The sequence below is a fragment of the Elephas maximus genome, chromosome 8 (genome assembly GCF_024166365.1).
Source record: "Elephas maximus indicus isolate mEleMax1 chromosome 8, mEleMax1 primary haplotype, whole genome shotgun sequence".
In the NCBI taxonomy this organism is placed as follows: domain Eukaryota; kingdom Metazoa; phylum Chordata; class Mammalia; order Proboscidea; family Elephantidae; genus Elephas; species Elephas maximus.
This window is the reverse complement of record NC_064826.1, coordinates 46,719,658-46,745,729: the sequence shown is the minus strand read 5'-3', so window position 1 is coordinate 46,745,729 and position 26,072 is coordinate 46,719,658. Positions and strand designations below refer to the sequence as shown.

General features: G+C 38.0%; 2 protein-coding genes across 9 annotated transcripts in view; one reads left to right on the top strand and one right to left on the bottom strand.

Moving 5' to 3' along the window:
• FBXL13 (F-box and leucine rich repeat protein 13) overlaps positions 1 to 26,072 on the bottom strand; it is a 358,734-nt gene that overhangs the window by 41,578 nt on the left and 291,084 nt on the right. For 2 of the 4 annotated variants that reach the window (XM_049893083.1, XM_049893084.1), the window contains exons 20-21: positions 22,778 to 22,941; positions 21,371 to 22,309 (exon numbers count right to left, since the gene is read on the bottom strand). In XM_049893083.1, coding sequence (XP_049749040.1) covers positions 22,120 to 22,309; positions 22,778 to 22,941 — 354 coding nt within the window. In that variant the 3' untranslated portion in view covers positions 21,371 to 22,119. Of the gene's footprint in view, positions 1 to 21,370; positions 22,310 to 22,777; positions 22,942 to 26,072 lie in introns of those variants that run through there. The other 2 variants (XM_049893085.1, XM_049893086.1) reach the window with 1 other exon arrangement.
• FAM185A (family with sequence similarity 185 member A) overlaps positions 1 to 26,072 on the top strand; it is a 159,093-nt gene that overhangs the window by 63,779 nt on the left and 69,242 nt on the right. Inside the window, exons 7-9 of one of the 5 annotated variants that reach the window (XM_049893107.1) lie at positions 1,579 to 1,713; positions 17,764 to 17,825; positions 22,537 to 23,614. In XM_049893107.1, coding sequence (XP_049749064.1) covers positions 1,579 to 1,713; positions 17,764 to 17,825; positions 22,537 to 22,689 — 350 coding nt within the window. In that variant the 3' untranslated portion in view covers positions 22,690 to 23,614. Of the gene's footprint in view, positions 1 to 1,578; positions 1,714 to 17,763; positions 19,705 to 22,536; positions 23,615 to 26,072 lie in introns of those variants that run through there. The other 4 variants (XM_049893111.1, XM_049893110.1, XM_049893112.1 and 1 more) reach the window with 4 other exon arrangements.

The following is a 26,072-nucleotide window of genomic DNA, read 5'->3' as shown; positions in this document are numbered from 1 at the left end:
CTAGTACTAGTTCACCTTTGAATCTTTAAAGTAGGCAGTAAGTTTATGAAGTGAAAAGAGGTTGAAGAGCCCTCTTTTCTAAAAAAGTTAGTGTGAAGTGTTAAAAATGGACATTTGAGAAAGTTTTCAAGTCATGAGAATCCTTCCTTCCCCAACAGTGGGGGAGTTTTTATACTGGTGGATTTTGTTTTTTAAGGATGTGGAGGGAGGTGGGGATAGAACTATTGGGATTGTTTAACATGTTTAAAGCTCTTACAGATTAAAATCACTTCATTTGAACCCTGAAAAGCAATTAGGTTCTGTTTTTCTTTTTTTTACAATTGTGGCGATGTGCTTTGTTCTTGTCTTTTTTGAGGAGTTAGTATGGATGTTCATTAGCCTTACCCCAAACTTCCAGTCCTTGTTTGGAAGGCTAAACCCCCAGGAAGACAAGAGTTCATTACAAAAGGCTTTAGGAGAATATATTTAGAATGCGTTTCTGCATACAAATCTCTGTCAATCAGAATCCACTTTAGTGGTGAAATTCAAGCCTATGTGCACTGTACTGCTGAGAATATGTGAAATTACTTAGGATAAGTTAGCCTGATGTTAACCAGATTAGAAGAAAAATCATGACCAGTAATTAAATTCATTCTAAAAGGAATCTTTACAACATTCACTATGAACGTCACCCCGATCATCTTTGTCCACAGAGATGGGACAGGGGCCTCTTATGTATTTCATTTCATATATAAGCAACAGAGACAGAAAAACTTCTGAAACAGGAGTGTGCTGTTGAGTTTGCACTACAAAACAAGAAATTGTTTGGAAAAATTCTTCCCTAGCTAACAGAGTACTTTTTCTGATTTCCTCCTTTAGAATCTTGAGTTACCATAAGATTGTACTGGAAATAAAGTTGAGCCTCTTGCCTCAGGTACTCAAAAGCCTGAAATCACTCAAAAGAAATATTAGTCAATTGGAATTCAAAAAATCCTTTTTTGTTGTTATTTTTCCTCCCCCCACACAAGACAGAATTGAAAATATAAGAACTCAGGGTTCTAGTTGTGGTATAATCAATGAGGTCAAAGTGCTGTGGTATGATGAGGTAACAGTATGTGAAACACCGTAGTAGTTAAGAGCATGAGCTTTATAGTCAGTGAACTGGGTCTGGATTCTAATGCTGGCTATGGTGGGAACTTGAGCAAGTTCTCATCTGTCAAATAGGAATAATAGTGACTCATAAAATTGATATAGGGATTAAAAGACATGATGTAATTAAGGTGTCTGGCTCTTAGTAAATGTTTAATAAGTGGCAAATCCTGTCTACAACTACATGTGCAATAAACTGTTGGCTTTTCTGGTATTAGATGAGCTGTTTAGGATTATTGGCAAAAGAAGAAATAGTAATTCTTAATGTCCTTGGGCGTAAGGAAACTTTGACCACCTGTGAGTAAGGAAAAGGCACTACTATTTAAATAAATGTTCTGAAGAGTAAAGATGGTATACTAAAAGCAATGCTGCCCTTTCAATCTAATTTATAATAGGCTTTGGAACTTTTGATTTCTTTCCTTGAATAAACTCTCCTTTAAATTTTTACAGGCTCTATTATTGTCAAGGTACCATCTTCTCTTCAAACTAATGTACAGTTATCAGGGAAAGAGGTTGACGTGAACTCAGAGATCCATGTTCAGGAGATGGCTGAAGTGCACAAAGATGATGGTATAACAATTACTGGTAAGGAGGCTGCATTTTTGCTATAACATATATAATTTTGCAACACTAGTAAAAGTAAAAACAACTAAAAAATATGGGTGTGGTTATGTAGGTAGATACGGATGCATATATGTATATAGGAGAGCATATGCGAGTAAACGCACATGCATGTATAGGTGTATCCGTAGGCATATGTACATACACAGTTGTGTGTTCTGCATATGTATCCACATATATGACAGACCACACGGGGGCACAGTTACAGAGGCTTCCTAGACATATCCAAACTACTCACAGGATTGGTTTAGTAGGTCAAAAGGCTTGGGACCATATTCTTAGGGGTCAACTTAGTCAGTTGGCATAACATAGTTCACAAAGATAATGTTCTATATCCTAGTTTAGTAAGTAGCGTCTGGGGTCTTAAAAGTTTGTGAGTGGTCATTGGTCTCCACTCTGTGGAGCAAAAGAGAATGAAGGAAGTCGAAAGCTCAAAGAAGAAACTAATCCACAGGACTAATAGTGTACACAAGCCACAGCCTCTTCTAATCTGACACCAGAAGAACTAGATGGTGCCCAGGTACTACTACTAACTTTTCTGACGGGGGACACAAGAGAAGGTCCCAGATAGATTGAGAGAAAAATACAGAAAACTCAAATTCCTAAAAAAGACCATATCTTCTGGACTGATAGAGACTAGAGGAACCCCCAGTACTATCACCCTAAGATACCTTTTTAACTTGGAATGGAAAAACTATTTCTGCAGGTCACCTTTCAGCCAAATAGTGGATTGGCTTATAAAATGAACAATATCAGCTGTGAGTAATGTGCTTCCTTAAACAATTAACTATATGAGACCAAACAGTCAACGTTTACCCAAAAGCAAAGATAAAAAGGCAAGGTGGGGAAGGGAAGTTAGATCAATGGAAACAAAACAAACAATGGAAATAATGAGAATGCTGACACATTGTAAAAATGGTAACCAATGGCAGGGAACAAGTTGTATAAAAATTGTTAAAGGGGAAGCTAATTTATTGTGTAAACTTTCAACTAAAACAAAATAAAATATTTTTTTAAAAAGCCAATTACAAAAAAAAACAACTTGTCATTTAATGTCTTGAATTTGATAAGGAGCCAACAGAGGACCAAAAAAAAAAAAACAAAGCCAAACCCATTGCTGTCAAGTCTATTCCAACTCATAGCAACCCCATAGGTAGAACTGCCCCATAGAGTTTCCAAGGAGTGCCTAGTGGATTCAAATGCCGACTTTTTGGTTAGCTGGCATAGCACTTAACCACTATACCACCAGGGTTTCCAACAGGGGACATTATACTTTTTTTTTGTCTCAGTAACCTAAACCAGTAACATAAATTTGTTTAACATTGCCCTGACTCTTAGAGTAATTAAATTATTTTACATATATAAAGTGTTTGAATTATAAATAACAGCTGTTTTGTCATATTTTTATTCCTTTACTCATAGGAAACCCTGGTGGCACAGTGGTTAAGTGCTATGGCTTGTAACCAAAAGGTTAGCAGTTCGAAACTACCAGGCGCTCCTTGGAAACCCTATAGGGCAGTTCTGTTTTGTCCTTTAGGGTCGTCATGAATTGGAATCAACTTGACGGCAATGGGTTTGGTTTTTTGGGGGGGTTTTACTCAGAGACTCATACGCCTGTCTGAAATTTAGATTTAGATTTAAGACTCTGTTCTCGTAACTTTCAGTCATTATTTCTACACATATAAATTCCAAATAAGTATCTGCAGTCCTGACCTCTTTATTAAGTTCTTGACCATTTCTATTCCACTAAACCAGCAACCCACAACTCGTCTCTCAGTTTGTCATACTGTAGTGGTTTGTGTATTGCTGTAATGTTAGAAGCTATGCCACTAGTATTTCAAATACCAGTAGGGTCACCCACTGTAGCAGATTTAAAGCATAACTTCCAGACTAAGACAGACTAGGAAGAAGGACTTCGCGATCTACTTCTTAAAAAAAAGTGGCCAATGAAAACCATATGAATAGCAGTGGAACATTATCTGATATAATTCGGGAAGATGAGCTTCTTAGGTTGGAAGACACTCATAATACGACTGAGGAAGAGCTGCCTCCTCAAAAGTAAACCAAAAACCAAACCCATTGCTATCAGGTCGATTTCAACTCATAGCAACCCTGTAGGACAGAGTAGAACTGCCCCATAGAGATTCCAAAGAGTGCCTGGTGGATCTGAACTGCCAACCTTTTGGTTAGCAGGCGTAGCACTTAACCACTACGCCACCAGGGTTTCCCCTCAAAGTAGAGTTGACCTTAATGATGTGGACAGACTCAAGCTTTCAGGAGTTTCATTTGCTCATGTGGCATGACTCAAAATGAGAAGAAACAGCTGCAAACATCCATTAATGGAACATTGGACACATGAAGTATAAATGTAGGAAAATTGGAAGTCATCAAAAAATAAAATGGAACGCATAAAGATCCATATCCTAGGTGTTAACCAACTACTGTCAAGTCGATTCTGACTCATAGTGACCCTATAGGACAAAGTAGAACTGCCCCCTAGGGTTTCCAAGGAGTGGCTGGCGGATTTAAACTGACAGCTTTTTCATTATCAGCTGAACGCTTAACCACTGTGCCAGCAGGTCTCCATCCTAGGAATTAGTGAGCTGAAATGGACTCATGTTGACCACTTTGAATCAGACAATCATATGGTCTACTACGCCAGGAATGACAAATTGAAAAGAAATGGTGTCTCGTTCATCGAGAAAAAGAACATTTCAAGATCTGTCCTGAAGTACAGTGTTGTCAGTGATGGGATAATATTCATACTCCTACAAGCAAGACCAGTTAATACGACTATTATTTAAATTTACCCACCAACCACTAATGCCAAAGATGAAGAAATTGAAGATTTTTACCAACTTCTACAGTCTGAAATTGATCAAATTTTCAATCAAGGTGCATCGATAATAACTGGTGATTGGAATGCGAAAGTTGAAAACGAAGAAGGATTAGTAGCTGGAAAATATGGCCCTAGTGATAGAAATGATGCTAGAGATCGCATGATAGAATTTTGCAAGACCAACAACATCTTCATTACAGATACCTTTTTTTCGACAACATAAATGGTGACTATACGCCTGGACCTTGCCAGATGGAATACTCGTGGACCTTGTCGGATGGAATACACAGGAATTAAACCAACTGCTTCTGTGGAAAGAGACAGTATAAGCTCAATATCATCAATCAGAACAAGGCCAGCGACCAGCTGAGGAGCAGACGATCAGTTGCTCATATGCAAGTTCAAGTTGAAGATGAAGAAAATTAAAACAAGTCCACAAGAGCCACACTGCAACATAAGTATATCCCACCTAAATTTAGAGACCATATCAAGAATAGATTTGACACATCAAACACTAATGACCAGAATTGATGCCTTTGAATTATGGTGCTGGCAAAGAATATTGAATATACTGTGGACTGCCAGAAGAACAAGCAAATTTGTCTTGGAAGAAGTACAGCCAGAATGCTCCTTAGAAGCAAGGCTGGTGAGACTTTGTCTCACGTCCTTCGAACATGTTATCAGGAGGGACCAGTCCCTGAAGGAAGACATCATGCTTAGTGGAGGGTCATCGTAAAAGAGGAAGACCCTCAGGGAGATTGATTGACACAGTGGCTGCAACTATGGACTCAAACATAGCAATGATTATGAGGATGGCACAGGACTAGACAGTATTTTTTCTCTCGTACATAGGGTCACTATGAGTCGCTATGAGTCGGAACTGACTGGACAGCACTTAACAGTAACAACACAAACCAGCAACACTTCAAACTTAATATATTTAGAAAACAAACTCATTCCTAGCCTATCTCCTCCTCCTCCTGTCTTTTCTGTTTTTCTTTATTCAGTCAGTCACTCCTCAATAAGTATTTATTGGGTCAAATGCTGCAGAAGTTAGGAGTGCCAATAAAGCATCATCCATCTGCCTCCTGAGAAGCTTACATCCTAGTAGGGAAAGGCCAACAATCAGTGAATACAGTACAGTGTGAAAATGTTATAATAAAAGTGTATGTGGTGCTATGAGAGCATAGAGGTGGCTCATTAAAATTAGACTAGTGCTGTGAATTTGAGGAACTAACAGAAGCCAAACGTGGCCAGAGTAGAAAGAATAAGGGGGGAGTGGCATAAAAGGAGAGTTATGGATAGTTACATAATCAGATTTGTGTATTAGAAGGATCACCCCGGATGTTGTATTGGGAAAGATTGGCAAGGAGGAGGATGGATAAAGGAAAAACTAGTTAGCAGGCTCTTGCAGTCTTTCTGGAGAAAGTACAGTGGCCGAGGTTCCACAGTGATTTACTGTCTTGAGTTCAACAGATAGACCTTTGGCAAATCTTGGTTGAAAAACTAGATGAATAAAAGAATAAATACTATGAGGAACTTGCATGGTTACCTCATTGGTTGCTATGAAGCTCCTTGGCCTATTTCATTCCTTTTGCGTCTTCCGTCTTAAACTATGACCCCTTTTTCCTGAACCAGCAAGAACCAAATTGAAGAATGAAGAAGAGTTTATTTTACAGTCACAGCTCAAAAATTTTAAAATTCTGATCAACAGAGTCTTTCTGTAGAGTAGCACATGATACATTATGTGGTTGTGCCCAGATGGCTCTGTAGGCTGTCTCTGATGTTAGATTAAATCCATCAGACTAATACTGCAGAGGGACACAGACCTCAGATGCAGACAGCAGCACTCTGTCTAGGAGAGAGAGCTGTGAATGTGAGCTGGGGCAGATCAGGCAATTGGGTTTAAGAGAAACTTTCATATTTCATTTTGATTCTAAAACTGTGGCACCCAAAAGGCCAGAGGCTTTATGCATCAAATGGATGAAATAATTTAAGAGGCCTAGGAAATCAGGGCAGATTTTTTTTGTCTGTGGAGATTTTCAATCTGAAGCACAATTTTGGAAATAATGAGCAGCTTTATATGTGAGTCATTATTACAGGCAGCTGAGCTCAGCACTTCTGAGCCTCCCTCACAGGGCTTATGGGGCATAGAAACAGAAATACCTTCATTGCTAAGTGGTCTGGATTGTATCAGTAGCATGACTTCTGGATAATTTCTGCAAGAAACCATGCCAGTAAGATTAGTCCCTGGGACCAAGCCTTCCCACAGGGTTTTGATGTGTCAGCCCTATAATTTTATTTGATTTCCTGCTCCATAGTTTTCCTTGCTGTTGCTGTTACTGATAAATACATCTCAGATTTATAATCCTTGTAGTGATTACGAGTATTATGTGCTATTCTGTAGTCAAAAGAAAGCTGGGACTCTCTCAGGCTGAAACATTTACCTACTAAAAAGCTATGCAGGATATATATCCTTTCTTAGAGTGTCCTCTCTAATCTTTATGGGAGCCATGATTCTAAGTTGGCAAGCTCAACAGGTGGGGAATGCCTTAGGTGGGATACTTCTAATAAGCAGACTTCTCTTTTAGGTTTTAGTCTTGGTTTATCAACTTAAATATGAAATCTGACTCTGGTATATCAAGCCGTTCTCCAAACCCAGGAATACATCTGATGCAAAGTCCTTTTGTCTTAAAAATCCTCAGTTTTGATGTTCAGAGGATACTAAAGGTATAGGGTCACTATGAGTCAGAATCAACTCGATGCCAGTGGGTTTAGAGGTAAAATGTGTTGCCAGTGAAATGATTGATGTTTCTCACTGGGCACTGCTGGGCTCACTTCATTTTAGTCAAAGTGGAAATATAAAGCATATATAATATAAATTCATCTGGTATCAAAAGAAACCATCAAGTCAGAAGAGAGTCTTCAGTTTGTTTTTAGGCCAGAGAATTATACAAGGGTTGGAAAACAGGTTGCGATGGGACTAAGCCCATAGGATGCCACTTTTAAAATCTAAGGACAGAGCTTTCTGTCCCAGTAGGAGAACTTCTAGTCTTTTAATATGACTAACTCTCAGAAATAACTGTCTATTTAGAACACACTGGAGTTTAGGTTATTGCACGTGTATTTGTCAGTCATATAGATATGCCTTAGGACTACATGGAAGAAATTCAATAACAGAATGAAAAATGCTATAAAGTTTATGGCTGTTTGCATAAAAATACTTTGACAGGGAATTAATTTAAGAAAAGAGGTGCTTCCTGCTCATTTATGCTATTATGGTGTTTTTGTCTCCCTATCATTTTGTTAAGGTGGATCTTCGGAGTGTCTTGAATCAGACATCAACTTTGTTAATATTTACAAAAAAGAAGCAAGTCCAAGTTTTGCTTCTGTTTCTCTAGAGTGGGGATTTCCTGTAAATGGCCAGTTAATAAATATTTCAGGCTTTTCAGGTGGCATATGGCCTCTGCTGCGTAATCTTCTGTGGTTTGTTTTTAACAACACTTTTAAAATATAAAATCCATTCTTAGCTCTCAGGCCATACGTAAACAGACCCTAGGTCAGATGTGGCGTGGGCCGTATAGTTCCCTGACCTCTGATCTGGAGATCAAAGTACAGGCCCCAGTCTTGGAGCATTACAAATTTTGTGATGCCTGTTTTTTTGTTGTTTCTTTTGTTTTTGTATTTATTTTAGTCATTCAAGAAATACTGAACCACAGCCAAATCCTTACTCTGAATGAACTCTTTCTAGTAAAAAAACCTCTTTCTAGTAGTAAAGAAAATTGCACATGTAAATGTTTAATAATTTAAGACTTAAGAAGCAGTGCAACCACAGAAGATACATAGTGGCAAATAAACACAAAAAGATGTTCAATGTCACTAGCCATTAAAAAAAAAAAAAAAACCATTAGGAAATGCAAATTAAAACCATAATGAGCTACCTCAGCATACCTATTACCCATTGCCTTGGAGTCGATTCCAACTCACAGTGACCCTGTGATATGGAGTAGAACTGACCCACAGGGTTTCCAAGGAGTGGCTGGTGGATTCAAACTACAGCCTTTTGGTTTGCAGCTGAGCTCTTAACCACTGCACCAGCAGGTTTGCACATACCTATTACCAGTATTTTTTTTTTATTTTAGTCATTCTGACATACCTATTAGAATGACTAAAATTAAAAAAAGAAAAAACTGATAATACTAAATGCTAGTGAGGATGTGAGAAACTGGATCTTTCCTATATTGCTGGTTGGAATGTAAAATGATACAGCCAATCTAGAATTCAGTTTCTTAAAAAGAAATACACATCACAAGGGCGTTTCTTTGTGGTGACAGAAGAGTTATATATCTTGATTGTAATGGTAGTAAAATATATATGTGGTAAAATATGAAATTATATACAAAGACAGAAAAAATGAGTGCATGTGAAAAGCAGGAAGTATTAGTAAGGTCTATAGTCTCATTAATTGTACTGTGCCAACCAGTTTGCTGAATTTGCTAATGCATGATAGCTGTGTAAGATGTCACCATTGGGGAAGCTGGGTGATGGGTACACAGGAACTCTTTGTACTATTTTTGCAACTTCTTGTGAGCTTATAATTATTCAAAATAAAAAGTTTAAGGAAGAAAAGATAGACAGGAAGAAAGAAAGAGTGAAGGCTTCCAGGGAAGATGGAGTAAAAGGGACCAGATTTAACCTCCCACCAGAAACAAGAGCAACAACAAAAAGACCAAATACATGAAAAAAACCTTTTTCAAGACACTAGACATCAGGCAATGAAAGACAGTGATCATTCAGAGACTGGAAACAAACAAGTTGAGCCCCCCTTTACTGCTTTGAGAGTTTCCAGGCTGACATACAGAGAGAGGGAATTGAGGGAGGACCCAGCAGGCTCCCTGAGTTGAGACCAAGCTGAGTGTCTGAGACCAAAGCAGCCAGAGTCCATAGGACAAAATAGAGCCTGGTACTCATACAGGTCCAGAATAATGCCTGTTCTATCCACCAGACTGGAAAATCTCATAACTCATGACATTGGGTAGAGCACTTAAAATCCATTGCACTTAGTAGTGGGAAATGTTAGCACTAAACTGAGCATTGTTCCAGAACTGCCTAGCAAATCATAAAAGCAAGACATGAAAAGCTCAAACTTTCCAAATAACTGCACCCCTGAACAAACTCTAGAAGATTTGTAGGAATACAAAAATATCCAGCATCCAACAAAGTAAAATTCACAGTATCTTCCATCTCCAGTCAAAGATTATCAGATAGCAAAGAAAATAATCAATCAAAACCAACCCAGAATGACACAAGTGTTAGAATTTGCAGAGAAGGACAATAAAATAGTTATAACTGTATTCCACATATAACTGTATTCAAAAAAATTAAGTAAAGGCATAAAAAAACCCTGGAGTACTATTGATTTTATTATTATTTTAGGTCATTGATAGAAAATATAATGGGTGGGGCACTGTTACATATTGAATTGTGTCCCTCAAAAATGTGTGTCAACTTGGCTAGGCCATGATTCCCAGTATTATGTGGTTGTTCTCCATTTTGTGATCTGATGTAATTATCCTATGTATTGTAAATGCTCACCTCTGTGATTTTAATGAGGCAGGATTAGAGGTAGTTACCTTAATAAGGCAGGACACAATCTACAGGATTAGGTTGTATCTTGAGTCAGTCTGTTTTGAGATTAAAAAAAAAGAGAGAAGCAAGCAGAGAGGAGGAAGAGCCAGAAGTGGAGGGCATCCTTTGGACCTGGGGTCCGTACACTGAAAAACTCCTAGACCCAGGGGAAGTTTGATGACAAGGACCTTCCCTCAGAGGTGACAGAGAGAGAAAGCCTTCCCCTGGAGCTGGCGCCCTGAATTCGGACTTCTAGCTTCCTAGACTGTGAGAGAATAAGTTTCTGTTTGTTAAAGTTATGTGGTATTTCTGTTATAATAGCACTAGATAACAGCACTAAGACAGGCGCCGTTAAAACCAGCTCAAAAATATATTCTTGTCAGTAATGATTTTTGCAAGGATAGCTTAGATTGCACTTTTGCCGAGAGAAGACTGTAAATATTTGGTTATGGAATTGTGTGTGGTGTTAGAGATTTTGTTTGTGAAATGTATATATTAAAAAAAAAAAAAAATTTCAGAATAATTGTTTTCATGTTGTTTCATAAGTGTCTTTTATTTCCCTAGCCAGCTGTTAAGCTTTTTGAGGGCACTGACTTGTCTTTTTGTACGTCTCTAAAGAACTCAGCATGGTGCTTCCCATAGTGGGTGGCCAGTGTTTGTAATGTAAGAGTGAATTCCTCTCCCTGGCCTTCTCTCCTCCCCCTCTTGTGCTCCCAATCCTGATGCACTGAAGTTTATTCCACTGTTAATAAAGCATCAGAATTATTCCTCTGTACCAAAGGTAAATAAACAAAGCCTGTTAAGGGGTTGGGGTGGAGAGAAGCTCACCTTAGCCAAGCTTTTTAATCCTATTTTTAAACAAAATAATTAAACTCCGAGAATTATTTCTTGGAGCCTTGTCTTTGTTTATAGCTAGTGCTGATGAGATTAGGTATATTTTGAGCTAAGTAAAAAGAACTTGAAGATTCATGTGTTTGATTTAGGCAGGGGTTTAGATACTGGTTTGGGTCAGACAGCTAATGCCAGAGTTGAAAACAAGTCCTGAGAAAGAAACCTTTCTCCTACTTAATGGAAACCACACTGCATAGGGATGGGGTAGTCATTTTCCCATCCTTGGTCGAAGAAGTATAGTCTGATTTTCTCTGGCAAAGAGAAATAAATAACTACCAAGGTGTAGAACCTCAAGTTCTAATGTGTATACAGGACTCTTGTAGGAAGGAATTTATAAACTTTACAAATTAGAAAAGAGTCTCCACAGATTCAGGCCAAGGTATGAAAAGCTTTCCATAAATTACTTGTTGTCAAGATAGAGAAAGCTCTTTTCAACCAACCTAAATGGAACTTTATAAACTATCTTGCTGCTTGAGTATTGTCTCTAAGCTAAAATCACTTGTGTATTCATTTTGCTAGGAGCAGTAGCACTGTGCTTGGCTTCTCCTTGTCCATAAGCAAGAAAAGCATCATTGGGGAGGTGACAAAAGTATATTAAGTAGAAGATCTCAGGTATTAAGGAAAGCCTTTTATTGTTGATACTTTATTATTGGTGCTAAGTAGTAAAAAATAAAGAATGGCATTTCCTATGAGGCTATGGTCTGAATAAAGCAGATTAAAAGGACAGAGTATATTGACGATAGCTGTTTCTTCTAACTACAGTGTATTTTTATCTATCAGAAATCTATTTTAAATGTTAAGCTCTTGTTCTAATCCTGTTAAATATATGGATATACATGGCAGTCTTAATTTTGCTCAGTTTACTGAAAGTTTTGAAAAATAAAAATCAGTTTTAAAGGTTAATTGTTGGGCACGTTGTTATTGTTAGGTGCCTTCAAGTCAATTTTGACTCATAGTGACCCCATGTGACAGAGTAGAACTGCCCCACAGGGTTTTCTTGGCTGTAATATTTTATGTTTGAACCACTCACCTTTTGATCAGTAGCTGAGTACGCTGCCAGGGCTCCTTAAATGTTGGGCATAATCAGTAATTATGAAGCTTTATGGCCCTCTCAAGTTTACTTTTCAAGAACTGGCCATTTACTAGCCTTCCTCTTTGGCAATAAGAAAAAAACAATATGAAGGTAGAATGGGAGACAGGCCTATTCTTGGTTTCTACATAAAATCAGTTTTCCTGCCTCTTTTCTTTGACTGAGAAGTGAGCATCATAATGACTTCAAGAGAACTTCTGTCCCATTGCCTCTAACCCTTTGCCATTGGTAGTTAGAGATGGTGTTTTCGTTCCCTAGTGTTGCTGTAACACAAATACGATGGGGTGGGCGAGCTTAAAGAACAGAAATTTATTTTCTCAAAGTTTAGGAGGCTAGGAGTCTGAATTCAGGGCACCGGCTGTAGCGGAAGCCTCGCTCTCTGTTGGCTCTTGGGGAAGATCTTTGGCTCTTTCAGCTTCTTTAGCCCCAGTGTACCTCGGTTCCTTGGCATTTCTTTATATGGCATCTATCTTCCCTAGTTTGTGCTTGTGACAGTATATAACAACAACAGCAACTAGATAACTAAGACAAAATCTTTGAACACTCTAATCATGGCCTTTTTTTTTTTTTGGTCCCACATAAGGTAGGGTGATGATGATTATATACAGGTCTGTGCCAGACTCTTCAGATATTTAATTCACTTTTCAGGAAAATCCTATGAGGCAGACAGTAATACTTTATGTACAAAGTAAACAGGCAAACTGAGGCTAATGGGAGCTAAATAATTTCTGCAAAATCATATCCCTAATGAGTGTCAGAGCTGGTATCCAAAACCAGATCTGACTTCAAAATCTAGACTGTTTTCACTGTTTCATGCTATTCATTGGAGCATGTGGATATAGGAATAGAACATATAAAGCAGAGATTACAGTTACATTCAGAAGTGGTACAGGGAAAATTTTAGAGTTTTCTTTGATGTGAGTGTAAATTAGAACTCACTGAGTCAATTTGATACCGTCTGTTATGGATTGAATTGTGTACCCCAAAACGACTTGGAATCCTAACCCTTATAAACCCTAACTCCTATGGGGCAGTTCCACTCTGTTCTATGGGATCACTATGAGTCAGAACCAACTTGGTGGCAATAGGTTTTTATACCTGTAATACTGTTTGGGAATAAGTTTTTGTTATTTTAGTGAGGCAGTATCAGTGCAGGGTGTGTCCTAAACCTAATCAAATAAAAAGAGGTGATTATACACAGGACACACTTGTTCCCATCTTCCTCATTGAGGATTGGAACACTACCTCCTAAAATGGTTGAACCAACTGCAAGAGATCCATTTTTGTGCCCATTCCAAAGAAAGGTGATCAAGCAGAATTGAAACTAATTGAACAATATCATTAACATCACACACAAGTAAATTTTGCTGAAGATTATTCAAAAGCAGTTGTAGCAGTACATCGACAAGGAACTACCAGAAGTTCAAGCCAGATTTAGAAGAGGACGTAGAACCAGGGATATCATTGCTGATGTCAGATGGATCTTGGCTGAAAGCAGAGAATACCAGAAAGATGTTTACCTGTGTTTTATTGACTATGCAAAGGCATTCTACTATGTGGATCATAACTAATTATGGATAACATTGTGAAGAATGGGAATTTCAGAACACCTAACTGTGCTCACGTGTAACTTGTACATACACCAAGAGGCAGTCATTCAAACAAAACAAAGGGATACTGCATAATTTAAAATCAGGAAAGATGTGTGTCAGGGTTGTATCCTTTCACCATACGTATTCAATCTGTATGCTGAGCAGATAATCCGAGGTGTTGGACTACATGAAGAAGAACACAGCATCAGAGTTGGAAGAAGACTTATTAACAACCTGCGATATGCAGATGACACAACCCTAATTGCTGAAAGTGAAGAGGACCTGAAGGACTTACTGATGAATATCAAAGACCACAGCCTTCAGTATGGATCACACTTCAACATAAAACAAAAATTTTCACAACTGGACAAATAGGCAACATCATGATAAATGGAGAAAATATTGAAGTTGTCAAGTTTTTCATTTAACTTGGAAGTAGCAGTCAAGAAACCAAACGACATATTGCATTGAGCAAATCTGCTGAAAAAGATCTCTTTAAAGTGTTAAAAAGCGAAGATGTCACTTTAGGGCTAAGGTGCACCTGACTCAAGCCATGGTATTTTCAACCACCTCATATTCACGTGAAAACTAGACAGTGAATAAGGAAGATGGAAAAAGAATTGATGTCTTTGAATTGTGGTGTCAATGAAGAATATTGAATATACCGTAGACTGCCAGAATAACGAACAAGCCTGTCTTGGAAGAAGTACAGCCAGAGTGCTCCTTAGAAGTGAGGCTGGCAAGACTTTGTCTTACGTACTTTGGACATATTATCAGAAGGGACTCGTCCCTGGAGAAGGACATCATGCTTGATAAAGTAGAGGGTCAGCGGAAAAGAGGAAGACTGTAGACGAGATGTATTGCCACAGTGTCTACAATGGGCCCAAACATTGTGAGAGTAGCGCAGGACTGGGCAGTGTTTCATTCTGTTTTACATAGAGTTGCTCTGAGTTGGAACCAACTCAAAAGCACTTAACATTAGGTTCATCTTTGAAACGTAAAGGTCAGCATTTGGCAAGGAGGGAGTGAGGGTACCCCCTAGGTGAGTGGCACCAGTGGTTCAACTACACATCTTTGGGGTCATAAACACATTCTTCTCAGGAACAAGTTGTTTACATTCTGACATTCCTCCCATGAAAAATGGTTTATATCCTGATCTTTTGCTCCCTGGAAATGCATATCGTAAACAGAAAAGTTTCAAACTGGAGGCACTTATGTCAAACTAAGAATGATGGCGCCAACATGCATTTTCAGGAAACAAAAAGTTAAGATGTAAGTCATTACATTTAAGATGTAAACTATTGTTCTCCAGGAAAAATGTGTTCATAATTAACCTAACAGGTCGCCATTTAAACCACTTGGGAAGAATGTGTAAACACTTTGCTCCCTGAACTGAATGCCATCATGCAGAGCTGACTATAATTCTATAATCAAGTATAACCAAACTTGCTAGCATCTCATACCTAAGTGGTAACTCACTCCTTCCTAACCAAGTGATTGACCTTTACATCTCGAAGGACTTCAAGCTGAAACTGATCTTATTTACAATCAATCATTAATGCCCTACATTTCCTTTGTTCTCTGTGTATATAGACCCCTCTCTCTGCTTGTACTATGGAGCACTTTGTCTTCTACCTAGTGCTGCCCAGCTATGTTGTTGTTAGGTGCCACCAAGTTGGTTCCAACTCGTAGTGACCATGTTTACAGCTATAAAAAAAAAAATAGCTGTCATTATTCCCCGATAAAACTCCTTTTCGTTCACTCTTAACAGAATAGATTTTCTTCACTGACATTGTTGACCCTGCCATTCTTACATTCTGACATGAGCACCTCCATTTTGAAACTCTTCTATTTACACTTCTCAGAGTTGTTCTGAGGAAATGAGAGGAACAAGCTCAGGAAACTGTGTTTCAACTCTTTCCCCAATTCAAAATATTATACTAAGATTTTTACAGTTCTGTTAAAAATAATCAAAACTCACTGGAAATTGAACAGAAGGTATATTCTGAGCACTTAGTCTTTTGTGTGTGTGTATGTGTGTGAATTTGAATTTTGTTCCACATTTTTCTCACATTCTGCCTGGGACCATCTGTTGTAATCCCAGACAGAGCAGTCAGTCGGTGATGGTAACCAGACACCATCTATTTGTTCTGGGCTCAGTCTAATAGAGGTTGGGGTAGTTGTGGTCCATTAGTCCTTTGGCCTTCTTCGTTCTCCTTTGCTTCAGCCAGAATGGGACCAGTAGATGTATCTTAGATAGCTGTGGTCAGGCTTTTAAGACCCCAGTCACTAAGACAGGGAGCAAAAGCCGTGAGATTGGAGGGTACCTGTCTGAGGAATAGCAAAGAGACTGGTGTGGTTAGAGGAGAAGCAAGTAAAAGAGAAATAGACTATACTATCAAGGAGGTAATAGGGGGTTGAGTGTGGAACCTAGAGACTTAGTAAGACAGAGAACAGAGGGACACCCAGATCTGCAAACAAAGTAACAAGAAATGGGCCAGGGTGCAGAAACAAAGCCAGTCCCCAAAACAATGAGGCAGGGTATCTAAAAATAGCCTGCAAACTTCTTTAAAGTTCCCTTTCAAAGGCACCTGGAGAAAACCAGGCCCAGAGACATGCTTAGAACATCCACCTGTGACTGCTGTGTGACCCTCCACCAGAGGCAGTAAGGGGCTGCAGCCCCAACCGGAGAATCAAACCCAGGGAGTGAGAGACTGCGCAGGTGCAACACCCCATAATAAGTCCTGCTATAAATCCCAGAGGCCTCTGGGACAGGAGCCATCTTGGAAAGCTGCTGCGCACGCACCTTAATTTAACATATCCTGGCCCGTGTCTATGAATAAACATGAATCTTTTCCTGCCCAAGAACTTTTAAGAACTCAGGTCTGTCTTTTGTTCTGGGAGACAGACAGCATTGCTCTTGGCCTTCCTCGTCTCTGCTTGCTAGCTTCTTCAATAAGGCTTTGCTTGTGTGGAAAACCATGTGCCTTACCTGCTCATTCTTGACCAGTGAGTGGCAAGAACCTTATTCCGGTAACATTGCTACTCACAACAGTGGGTTGTAGAACATTTTCTTTACAGACCATGTTATGCTATAAGTGAGCTAGATGTCTCCCAGGATAATGGTTCCCATCCCTCAGCCCAGTAGCTTGGTCTCTCAGGGCATTTAGATGTGTCTATGAAGCATCTATGACTTTGCCCTGGTCAAGTGGTGCTAACTTCCCCAGTATTGTGTACTGAGCAGTTATTCTATATGCATACAAGGAGGTCATTTTGATTCCAGAAAAAGCAAATGACTAAAAGAAACTAGGTACAGTGGGGCTTATAAAGAGAAGAAAAACCAAAACCCACTACCATCTAGTGGACTGTGACTCAAGTGACCCTATAGGACAGCGTAGAACTGCCCCATAGAATTTCCAAGGAGCAGCTGATGGATTTGAACTGTCAACCTTTTCGTTAAAAGCCGAGCTCTTAAACACTGAGTCGCCAGGTCTTCATTAAAAAAAAAAGAGAGAGAGGGAGAAGAGGAGGGAAAAATATAGAAGATAAATCATTGTCTAATCTTAACATGATTGGTTGAACCCTGCCTTCCCTGTTTGCTGAGATCAACTGATACCAGTTTACTTCTGTCCTGGCTGCTAATAATTTGGCCCTCCACAAGCCTGCAGCCATGAGGCTTTTTGAGATTTAAAGTAGAAGGTAATTGACAACTATCCTTTTCTAGCAGGATAAGACATATTTACTTTGCTATAGAGCAGTTTCTAGCAGGCTTGCAGTTTGGATTAGGCTTTTTGTGGTTAATATTTGTTTTTGTGGATAAGAAAAACCTTAAAAGTCAAAGAGGTCTGTTATTAATTTTTCTAGTCAACAGTTCTAAGGTGTTTTTTAGTTTCAGAGGTGTGTTGTTATGATCTTTGTAGTAAATTGTTGCTGTTGTCAATTAGTAGATCAATTTGTGCAATTTTGTGTTTCAGGAATCATGAATGAAGCAGGCAAACATGAAAAATGGATTAAGGCTGATGCCCCAAAAGGCAGTGTAAGTTTTAGAAGTCAAAGCTGGTTTCAGTCCTTGAAACTGCAGGACTAAGGATGGTTTAAGTTGTATTTATAAAATTTAAACATTGAAAAGCAGCTCTGTGACTACAAACATGCAAATACCACTGTTCATATAAATGTCAACAACAAATGGAAATGAATACTGGTGAATTGTGTTTTGGAGGGGGTCTTCTTCAAAGTTTGTGCTTAGCTATTAGTTTTTTATTACTGTGTAACAAATTACCATAAACAGATCAGCTTAAAATAACACCTAGTTAGGAACCCACACTTCTGTAGGTTGGAAGCCCAGTACTGCTGAGCCCTCTGTTCAAGGTATCACAAGGCTGGCATCAAGGTGTTGGCCGGGCTGAGTTCTCACCTGGAGACTCTTGGGAAAAAGATCCACTTCCAAGTTCATTCAAGTTGTTGACAGAATCCAGTTCCTTATACCTATATGATTGAGGTCTCTGTTTTCTCACTGGTTGTTGCCCAGCAGTCACTGTAAACTTCTAGAGGCCACCTGCATCCCTTCTCAAGCCATCCCTTCCATCTTCGAGCCAGCAATCGTGTATTGAATTCTTCATGTGCTTTGAATATCTGACTTTTGCAACCACCTGGAGAAAACTGTGCTTTTAGAGGTGCCTTTTTGATTAGGACTAAATGATTGAATTAAACTCAGTTTTTGCTGAATTAAACTACTCCTTTTTACAAGCCTACATGGGACTCTTTATTTGTCTCACTGCTCTCAGCAGAGTCAAACCAGACTTTTCACAGGCATCTGTAGTTTGGCTCCTTAATTGCTAGCAACCATGGAACTGAGGGAGTTTCACTTTGCAGTCAAGCCAGGATGTAAACGAAATACACTCTAAGGAAGGGAATCTTGACTCAGGTGTGTTTTGCGTAAAGTGGGCCTAAGAAATATTTCTTTATGATAAGGATGTAATTTAAAAAATTGTTTTGAAAGGGTCCTGGAGCTCGTCTGATCTAAAGCTTCCCAGACAACTTAAAAGGGTTTCTTTCCCTGAGACATCTGGTTAGAGCTGCTTAACATCCACCAGTGATGTTTTATGACCCCTCATGACAGATACATGACTATGATTGAAAACCCCTCTAATTAGTCCCTGAAATCAATTACTGTAAGCATCTGTACCCAATTATCCAGTGGAAGTCCATTGCCCACCTTCCAGCCTACCCTTCTTGTGACCTCAACCAAAGACTAACCAATCAATCGGCTGTATTATAATTTCTTTGTCCTTGGACTATATCTGTTCCTGTTAGAAGTTCTGTCATTGGAGTCATCAGTTTTCCTTTATGTGAGCTGGTGTCTCTCTGAATTTCAATGTACCTTTTTTTTTTCTTTTTACTGAATAAATCCTCCTAAGCTTATTTCAAGGGCTGAGTGGTTTTGCTGTCTACAACAAAGGGCTTGGTTGATTAGATCAGGCCTGCCCAGGATAATCTTCCTTTTGCCATATAGTCTAACATAATCACAGGAGTGGTATCTCATAATATTCACCGTTCCCATTCACACTCAAGATTTTACAAGATTATACATACGAGATCATGGGGGCAGTTATCTTAGAATTCTGTGTAATATGCTTTCTACTTGGTACCTCTTATGACATCAATGTAAACTTAAGTAGTGAATAATAAAACATAAATGTGGTACAATTGCTAGTGATACTTAATATTTTTATAAAATTTAAGACATACCACATTGAGTAGAAGAAACATTCAGCTGTTTTATAATAAACCTGATGTATGAAAATAGATTTTCACTTTTATAATGGTATACTGTGTAAGATTATTTTATGAATTCCCTTTCTTTCAAACCATACTTGTGTACTCCTGGAACATTTAAATTGTACAACACTAAACAGACCTAGCTATTGGATTATATTTTTTATGATTAGAATAAATCAATTCTTAAATACTGATTTCTAATAAATCTTTCCAAATATTATAATTTATAATAGTCTCATTTTTGTAAATATCCCATTTCTTTAGCGTTCTCTTTGCTTTTAACTCCTGATTTATAAAACAAAAAGTCAGCTTTGTGCATTACCTCAGCATCCCATTTTAATTCACTCTTCATGAAATCAGAATTTGTACAAGTTTAGAAGATACTCACACATCAGTATGTTCAATGTGGTTATGATGTGTGTGTTAAACTGGTAAGTAGAGGAAACTGTGAAGCAATGAGGCAATTTTTATAATCTTTTTCACCCTTATGCAATTACATAAATGTTATCATCACTAAAAATAAAGATTATGAAATTAGGTGACAGCCAGAAACGTCATTCATGAACATGTCAGCAGTCAGCTGTATTTAAAATTATTAATGAAATTGTCCATAATTGGATCACATCATCATCAAGTCCAAAATAGAAAGGAAAAGCTGCCCTATGTTATTCCCTTGGACACAGACCCATATATATCAAATGCTAAAGAGCTAAAGACCTAAGTGATATTTTGGATGCCTTGAGTGCTTTGCACTGAGAACTTGAAGATTTCTCCACCTGTCCACTCAACTTCCTAATCCCTTCATTGCCCACTTTTTTCAAGCACCTACCCCTTTTCTTTCATTTCTGTAGCTAAAAAATTTGTCTGTCCAGAATGAATGAATATGTCCTTTCTTGTTTAAAAGAAGTTCCTATTGAAAGGGTTTTGGAGCAAGCTCTGACAGTAAAACAACATCCTGGGTTTCTAGAGAACATAATAGGGTATATTTCTCCTCATATTGGACTTCCCCATGTAGCTGTTCTTACTTCCTTTAGAAAACAGTTGCCTCTTTTATAGGTCTCTCCAGTTGTGTCCTTGAGACATGTAGAGGCTGGACTTCTGAAGCCCACTTTTATGGAGCTGCCAGAAATCTCCAAATCTACTTTAATATCACCTTCTTGTAACAGTCATCTTAAGTCTCTTGGCTCAGGTCTTAAAACTTCCTACTCAGCCTATTCCCGTGCTGTCATCCACTTCCAGGAACCATTTCACAGCTGAGTGATACTACCTTATTTCAAAAACTATTTCAAAGTCAACCTAAAGGGGGGGGGGGATTATTAAAGGCATTTAGCTAATACAAAGTGTCCTATAATATCTTGTAGAGCCCTTTTAAATAACTTTGAAATAACATTCACGTCCTTTATATTAAGCTTTACCCTCATTGCAAACTTGTGGGGTACACAAAGTCAGAGATTAATCCCATTTAAGAGATGAGTAAATGAAGACATAGAAAGGTTAAGAGGCTGATCTAATATTACTGACACAGCTTGCTTGTGGCCGTCAGAGCAGAATTGTGCTTTTTCCTGGTCTCTACCAAACATCAATATTATATAACATCAAATAACCATAGATTGGTATGTGTTCATTTGAATTCTGTTAAAATGTAAAAAGAACTGTCTTTCATCAGAATAGTTACAATCTATAGATGAAAGTTTGTTAAAAATTAACATGTATATATGAATTAATAACCCCGACCTATTAGCATCAAGGAGCCCTGGTGGTGCAGTGGTTAAGCACATGGCTGCTAACCAAAAAGTCGGCAGTTTGAGTCCACTAGCTGCTCCTTGGAAACCCTGTGGGGCAGTTCTTCTCTGTTCTATACGATCACCACGAGTCAGAATCGACTTGACGGCAATAAGTTTGGTTTTTGGTTTTATTAGTGTGAAACAGGGAAATCATCTTTTTGGCATAGCATAGTTTAAAAATTCCTCGATAGGTGTAAATTTGGTTAAAAAGAGATCTTTCTGAGACATTGCAGGGATATCCTTTCTATTCACAGATCTTGTTTTTATTTGATTTGTTTTTGGACTGTGTCAAATGTTGAGATGAGTCCAGGGTTAACTGGCATTTAATTTTCTTTTGTTGTCAAATGTCTGGAAATGATAAAGCCATGTTTTCTTTAAAAATGTATATGTCCTTTACAATAAAGCCTCACAGATCTTAGCGTCACTGTCCTGGCTCAAACTCTTACTTTGATTTACATGGTCATCTCTGCTTTCTTTTCATTTCTAAAACAAGCTCCTAAATTCCTTATCAAAAAAGTTACACCTCTTAGGGTTGTTTCATATAAGTGTAACCTTAGATCTAATAATCTCATCAGAACTACTGGTTTGGTTAAGTTAGAATTAGGTGGAAAATTTACATAGTAAGAGTACTCGTTTTGGCTTCTTCTTTTTTTTTTTAATCATGATTATTTAGGCACATATGTAATCCAGCTAGTAAAAATATTTGTATAAGGTGAAGAAAAGTTGCCAAGTTCTAGATTTTTTGTTCTTTCTACTTGAGACTGAAGGTTATGCTATTTCCTCTTCACTACTGAACATTGAGTCTTTGAATGTCAAGTCTAAATCATCTTTAAGTGTTGTCATTTTGTACTGTTCTGTAAGAGGCTTGCCTTCACTATCGTAGCCAAACCAATGCGGAGGGTCCTCAGGGCTGTATTCTTGGTGCTGAACTAAATTTGACATTCTGACAGCTGCCTTCCTGTAATAACAGTGATTAGCATTAGTTCATTGCAGAAGTAATCACTAGTGCAGAATTTTCAAACTTGACTGCAGCAGTCAAGTCAGAGTACTCTAAGCTCCAAATCTTATAGAAAATCTCTAATTAACTTAATTATCAAGCAGATAGTTGAGGAGAAGTTTGGGGAACTATTAGTAATTTACAATTAGTTGTGAGCTAGTTTAATCAGATTATTTCTTCACTCCTAGGGGAGATTAACTAAATGGAAGTATTTTGAGAGAAGAATTGAAGAGCTAGAGATAATGCTGCAAGGAGCAAAGCTAAGAAGTAGAAGGGCTGCTAGGATGTGGAACCACAAAGACCATTTTGGAAGAGAGCTTCACTGGTTTTGTTTAAGATAGCTACTATGTACTAAGAATGCTGTAGTCATATATTTTGCTTTCTCATAAAGTAGTCCTCAAAGCTTTTCATATTCAGGTACATACTTACGTGGAAATATGTCTGCAGTATCTCATCTTGAGGATCCGTAGTTGATTGCAGCCCCTCTCGAGATTCTCAAGGATTTGGTCGGTAAGCAGGATACAACCAGAGATATCCAAAATGTGCAGGTAATGGCATTTTGCCGATAACAGCTCCATCGCTGAATCAGTAATCTGAACACACAGCCAAAGTAAGTACTGATTAGTCAGATGAACTCCATCCCAGAGAGTAACAAAATCAGGACCCTTGCAGATGCTCTTTTACCCAGCTTGTCACATGACGTGCCTGTAACCGAGGTTAGTGGTTTACCTCTGTTTCCAAATAAGGTCAAAAACAATAAAATATATGTCTCAAGTGGTACCAATATAATTTGTGAGCTTGCTATTATTTTCATTGTAGAGTACTCTGGTGTGGATGGGGAACTTCATCAAAACTTCCTTTGTAATATTTATTACACCAAACATGAACAACTTATGAAATGCTGCAGAGATGGGGTTTGCCTTTGACCTTAAAATCTATTCTAAGGTGTCAGTTTATGACATAGGTTTAATAACATTATTTGTACAAAATAGGTTTAATAACGTTATTTCTACAAAATACGTATCTCCTGAAGCTAACCCGCAGACAGGGTCAGGTTGCCTTGAGGATAGGTCTGGATATCTCTGATGGTTTATGTGCAAGAAAAGTGGAATAACCTGAGCTTTTTTGGAAAGTGACAAGTAGGTGAGACCAGGTTTGAAGGCAGGGAGAAAGGAGCAGAAGCCACAGAGACTGCATGAACCTTGCTCTGAGAAGTTATCATGAGGGTTCCAGCATTTTGAGAGTTTGCCTTGAGATTCTGCAGAAATAATTCAACACTGCTTCTTAGATTATTTCACTTACACAGGTGAACTTTTGAACTTAAAACTGAGCTAAGAACTGCAGAATCAACTAGATAACTGTTCGCAAAGGAATTTTTTTCTGACTAATTTTCTTATTTTAAATGTTTGAACATTCTAAAAAATATGCTATGAGGCTTTCTCTTGTTTTTAACATAAAGTTGAGAGAGTTATACAGAAAAAAACCTTCCCTTTGAAATGTACACCTTTTAAGTTCAGAAAAATAGATGTCATCGTCTGAGCATGTCCTGTTTTCAGAACATGCTCAGTACCAAGGTTTAACATGCCAGCATCGCAACTGATTCTCTCAAAAATGCCTTCAGAAGTTCTTGACATATTATGGTCTCTGAGGATCTGGTGTCGCTGGGAAAAAAGAAAAAAAAAAAGGCTTTCAGAATTGTAGAAGAAAAAACAGACAGTGAGGTAAAGGAGAAGTCCAGGGTGGGTGGAGCTCAGAGTGCTAGATTGTATTTGCTAAGGGGAGAGATAAAAAGGAGCCTGGTATTTCCTGTAGATCAGAAGTTCAAGATGTCCAATGACAGAGGTGATATTGTTGGAACTTATGGATTGGGGCCTGGGAACTGGGGATAGAGATGGCTAGATACATTCTTAACCCCCAGACACATGGCCCTGATCTCAGCCCCAGTGGTGAGAGGTTATGTTGTTCACAGCACAGCTAGTTTTGATGCCTTGAAAAATACTTTGGCTTATTTTTTTAATAAAGTTACTTCATATTTTAAAAATAATATAACTGCTTTACAAAAAAATGAGCAAAAATAGCAAAGGAAAAACAAATACAAATTCATCACCCTAGTATAACCATTATCAATACTCTGGCATCTTTCTTATTAGGTCTTCACCCACCTCCCCACCCCCAATTAACAGAATTGTGAATATAGTACTTAATTTTGCATCCTGCTTTGCTTTTTTAACTAATGCATTCCCATACTAATTCACAGTCTTCATACTAAAAATCTTTAATAATTGTAAAATGTTTCACTTACTAGACATGTAATAATTTACCATTTCCACATTTCTGGACATTTCAGTATTTCTTTTACTATTTAAATAACATTGTGATGAATGTGTTCGTGAATGTAGTCTTCTCCAAATTTTGAATCGTTTCCCTTAGGATAGATTCCAGAAAGTGGAACATAGGGTATAACTGTTTTTGTGGCTCTTGTTTATGTATTTCCATGTTGCTTCACAAAAGGACTGTACTAATATACAATTCCATCTGTAACATAAGAACTAATTTCACTGAATCTTTGCCACCTACTGGGTATTACCATTAAAATTATATAATTTAGTAGATAATAAAAGTGATACCTCAAATAATGTTTTATCTTACACTTCTCTATTATGTTGAATCTTTTCCCATGTTGTTTACTAGTAGAATTTTCTCTGATTTGAATGTCAGCTCTGTCACTGTCTGGTTACACAAGATTGTTATAAGGATTAAATGAGATAATATATGTGAACAGTGACTAAAACCAAAAAACCCATTGCTGTCGAGTTGATTCTAACTAATAGCAACCCTACAGGACAGAGAACTGCCCCATATGATTTCCAAGGAGTAGCTAGTGGATTTGAACTGCTGGCTTTTGGTTAGCAGCCTAACGCTTAACCACTGCACCACCAGGGCCCCGAACAGTGACTAAAAAAAACTAAACCAAATCTGTTGCCATTGAGTTTATTCCAACTCGTAGCAACCCTACAGGACAGAGAACTGCCCCATGGGGTTTCCAGGGAGCAGCTGCCGACCTTTTGGTTAGCAGCCATAGCTCACTGTGGCTCTCAACGACTGCACCACCAGGGCTCCAAACAGTGACTGGCATACAGTAAATACCCAATAATTGTAGTTATTATGTTTATTCATCTCTGCTATTAATCTATGAAGTCTGATGTTTTATTTTAAATATAAGGGCTCTTTAGAGCAAAACAGAACCTGACCATTGTTTTTCATGTTTGCTTAATTGTACTTTTTTTTTAGATACCTTTTTAAAAAAATCTTATTGTGATAAAATATGCTTAACAAAATATATATTAAAAATTGTAACCATTTTTAAGTGTACAATTCAGTGACATTAATTACATTCACCATGTTGTATGGCTGTCACCACTGTCCATTTCTAAGTCTTTCATCACGCCAAAAAGAAACTCAGTACTTCTTCAGCAATAACTATATTTCCCTTTCCCCCAGCCCATGGTAATCACTAATAAAATTTTGTCTCTACGCCTTTGCCTATTCTAGATACTTCATATAAGTGAAATCATATAATATTTGTCCTTTCATGTCAGACTTATTTCACTCAGCATAATGTTTTCAACATCTATCCATGTCGTAGCATGTATCAGAACTTCTTTTTTTTATAGCTGAATAATATTCCATTGTATAGGAATGCCACATTTTGTTTATCCATTCC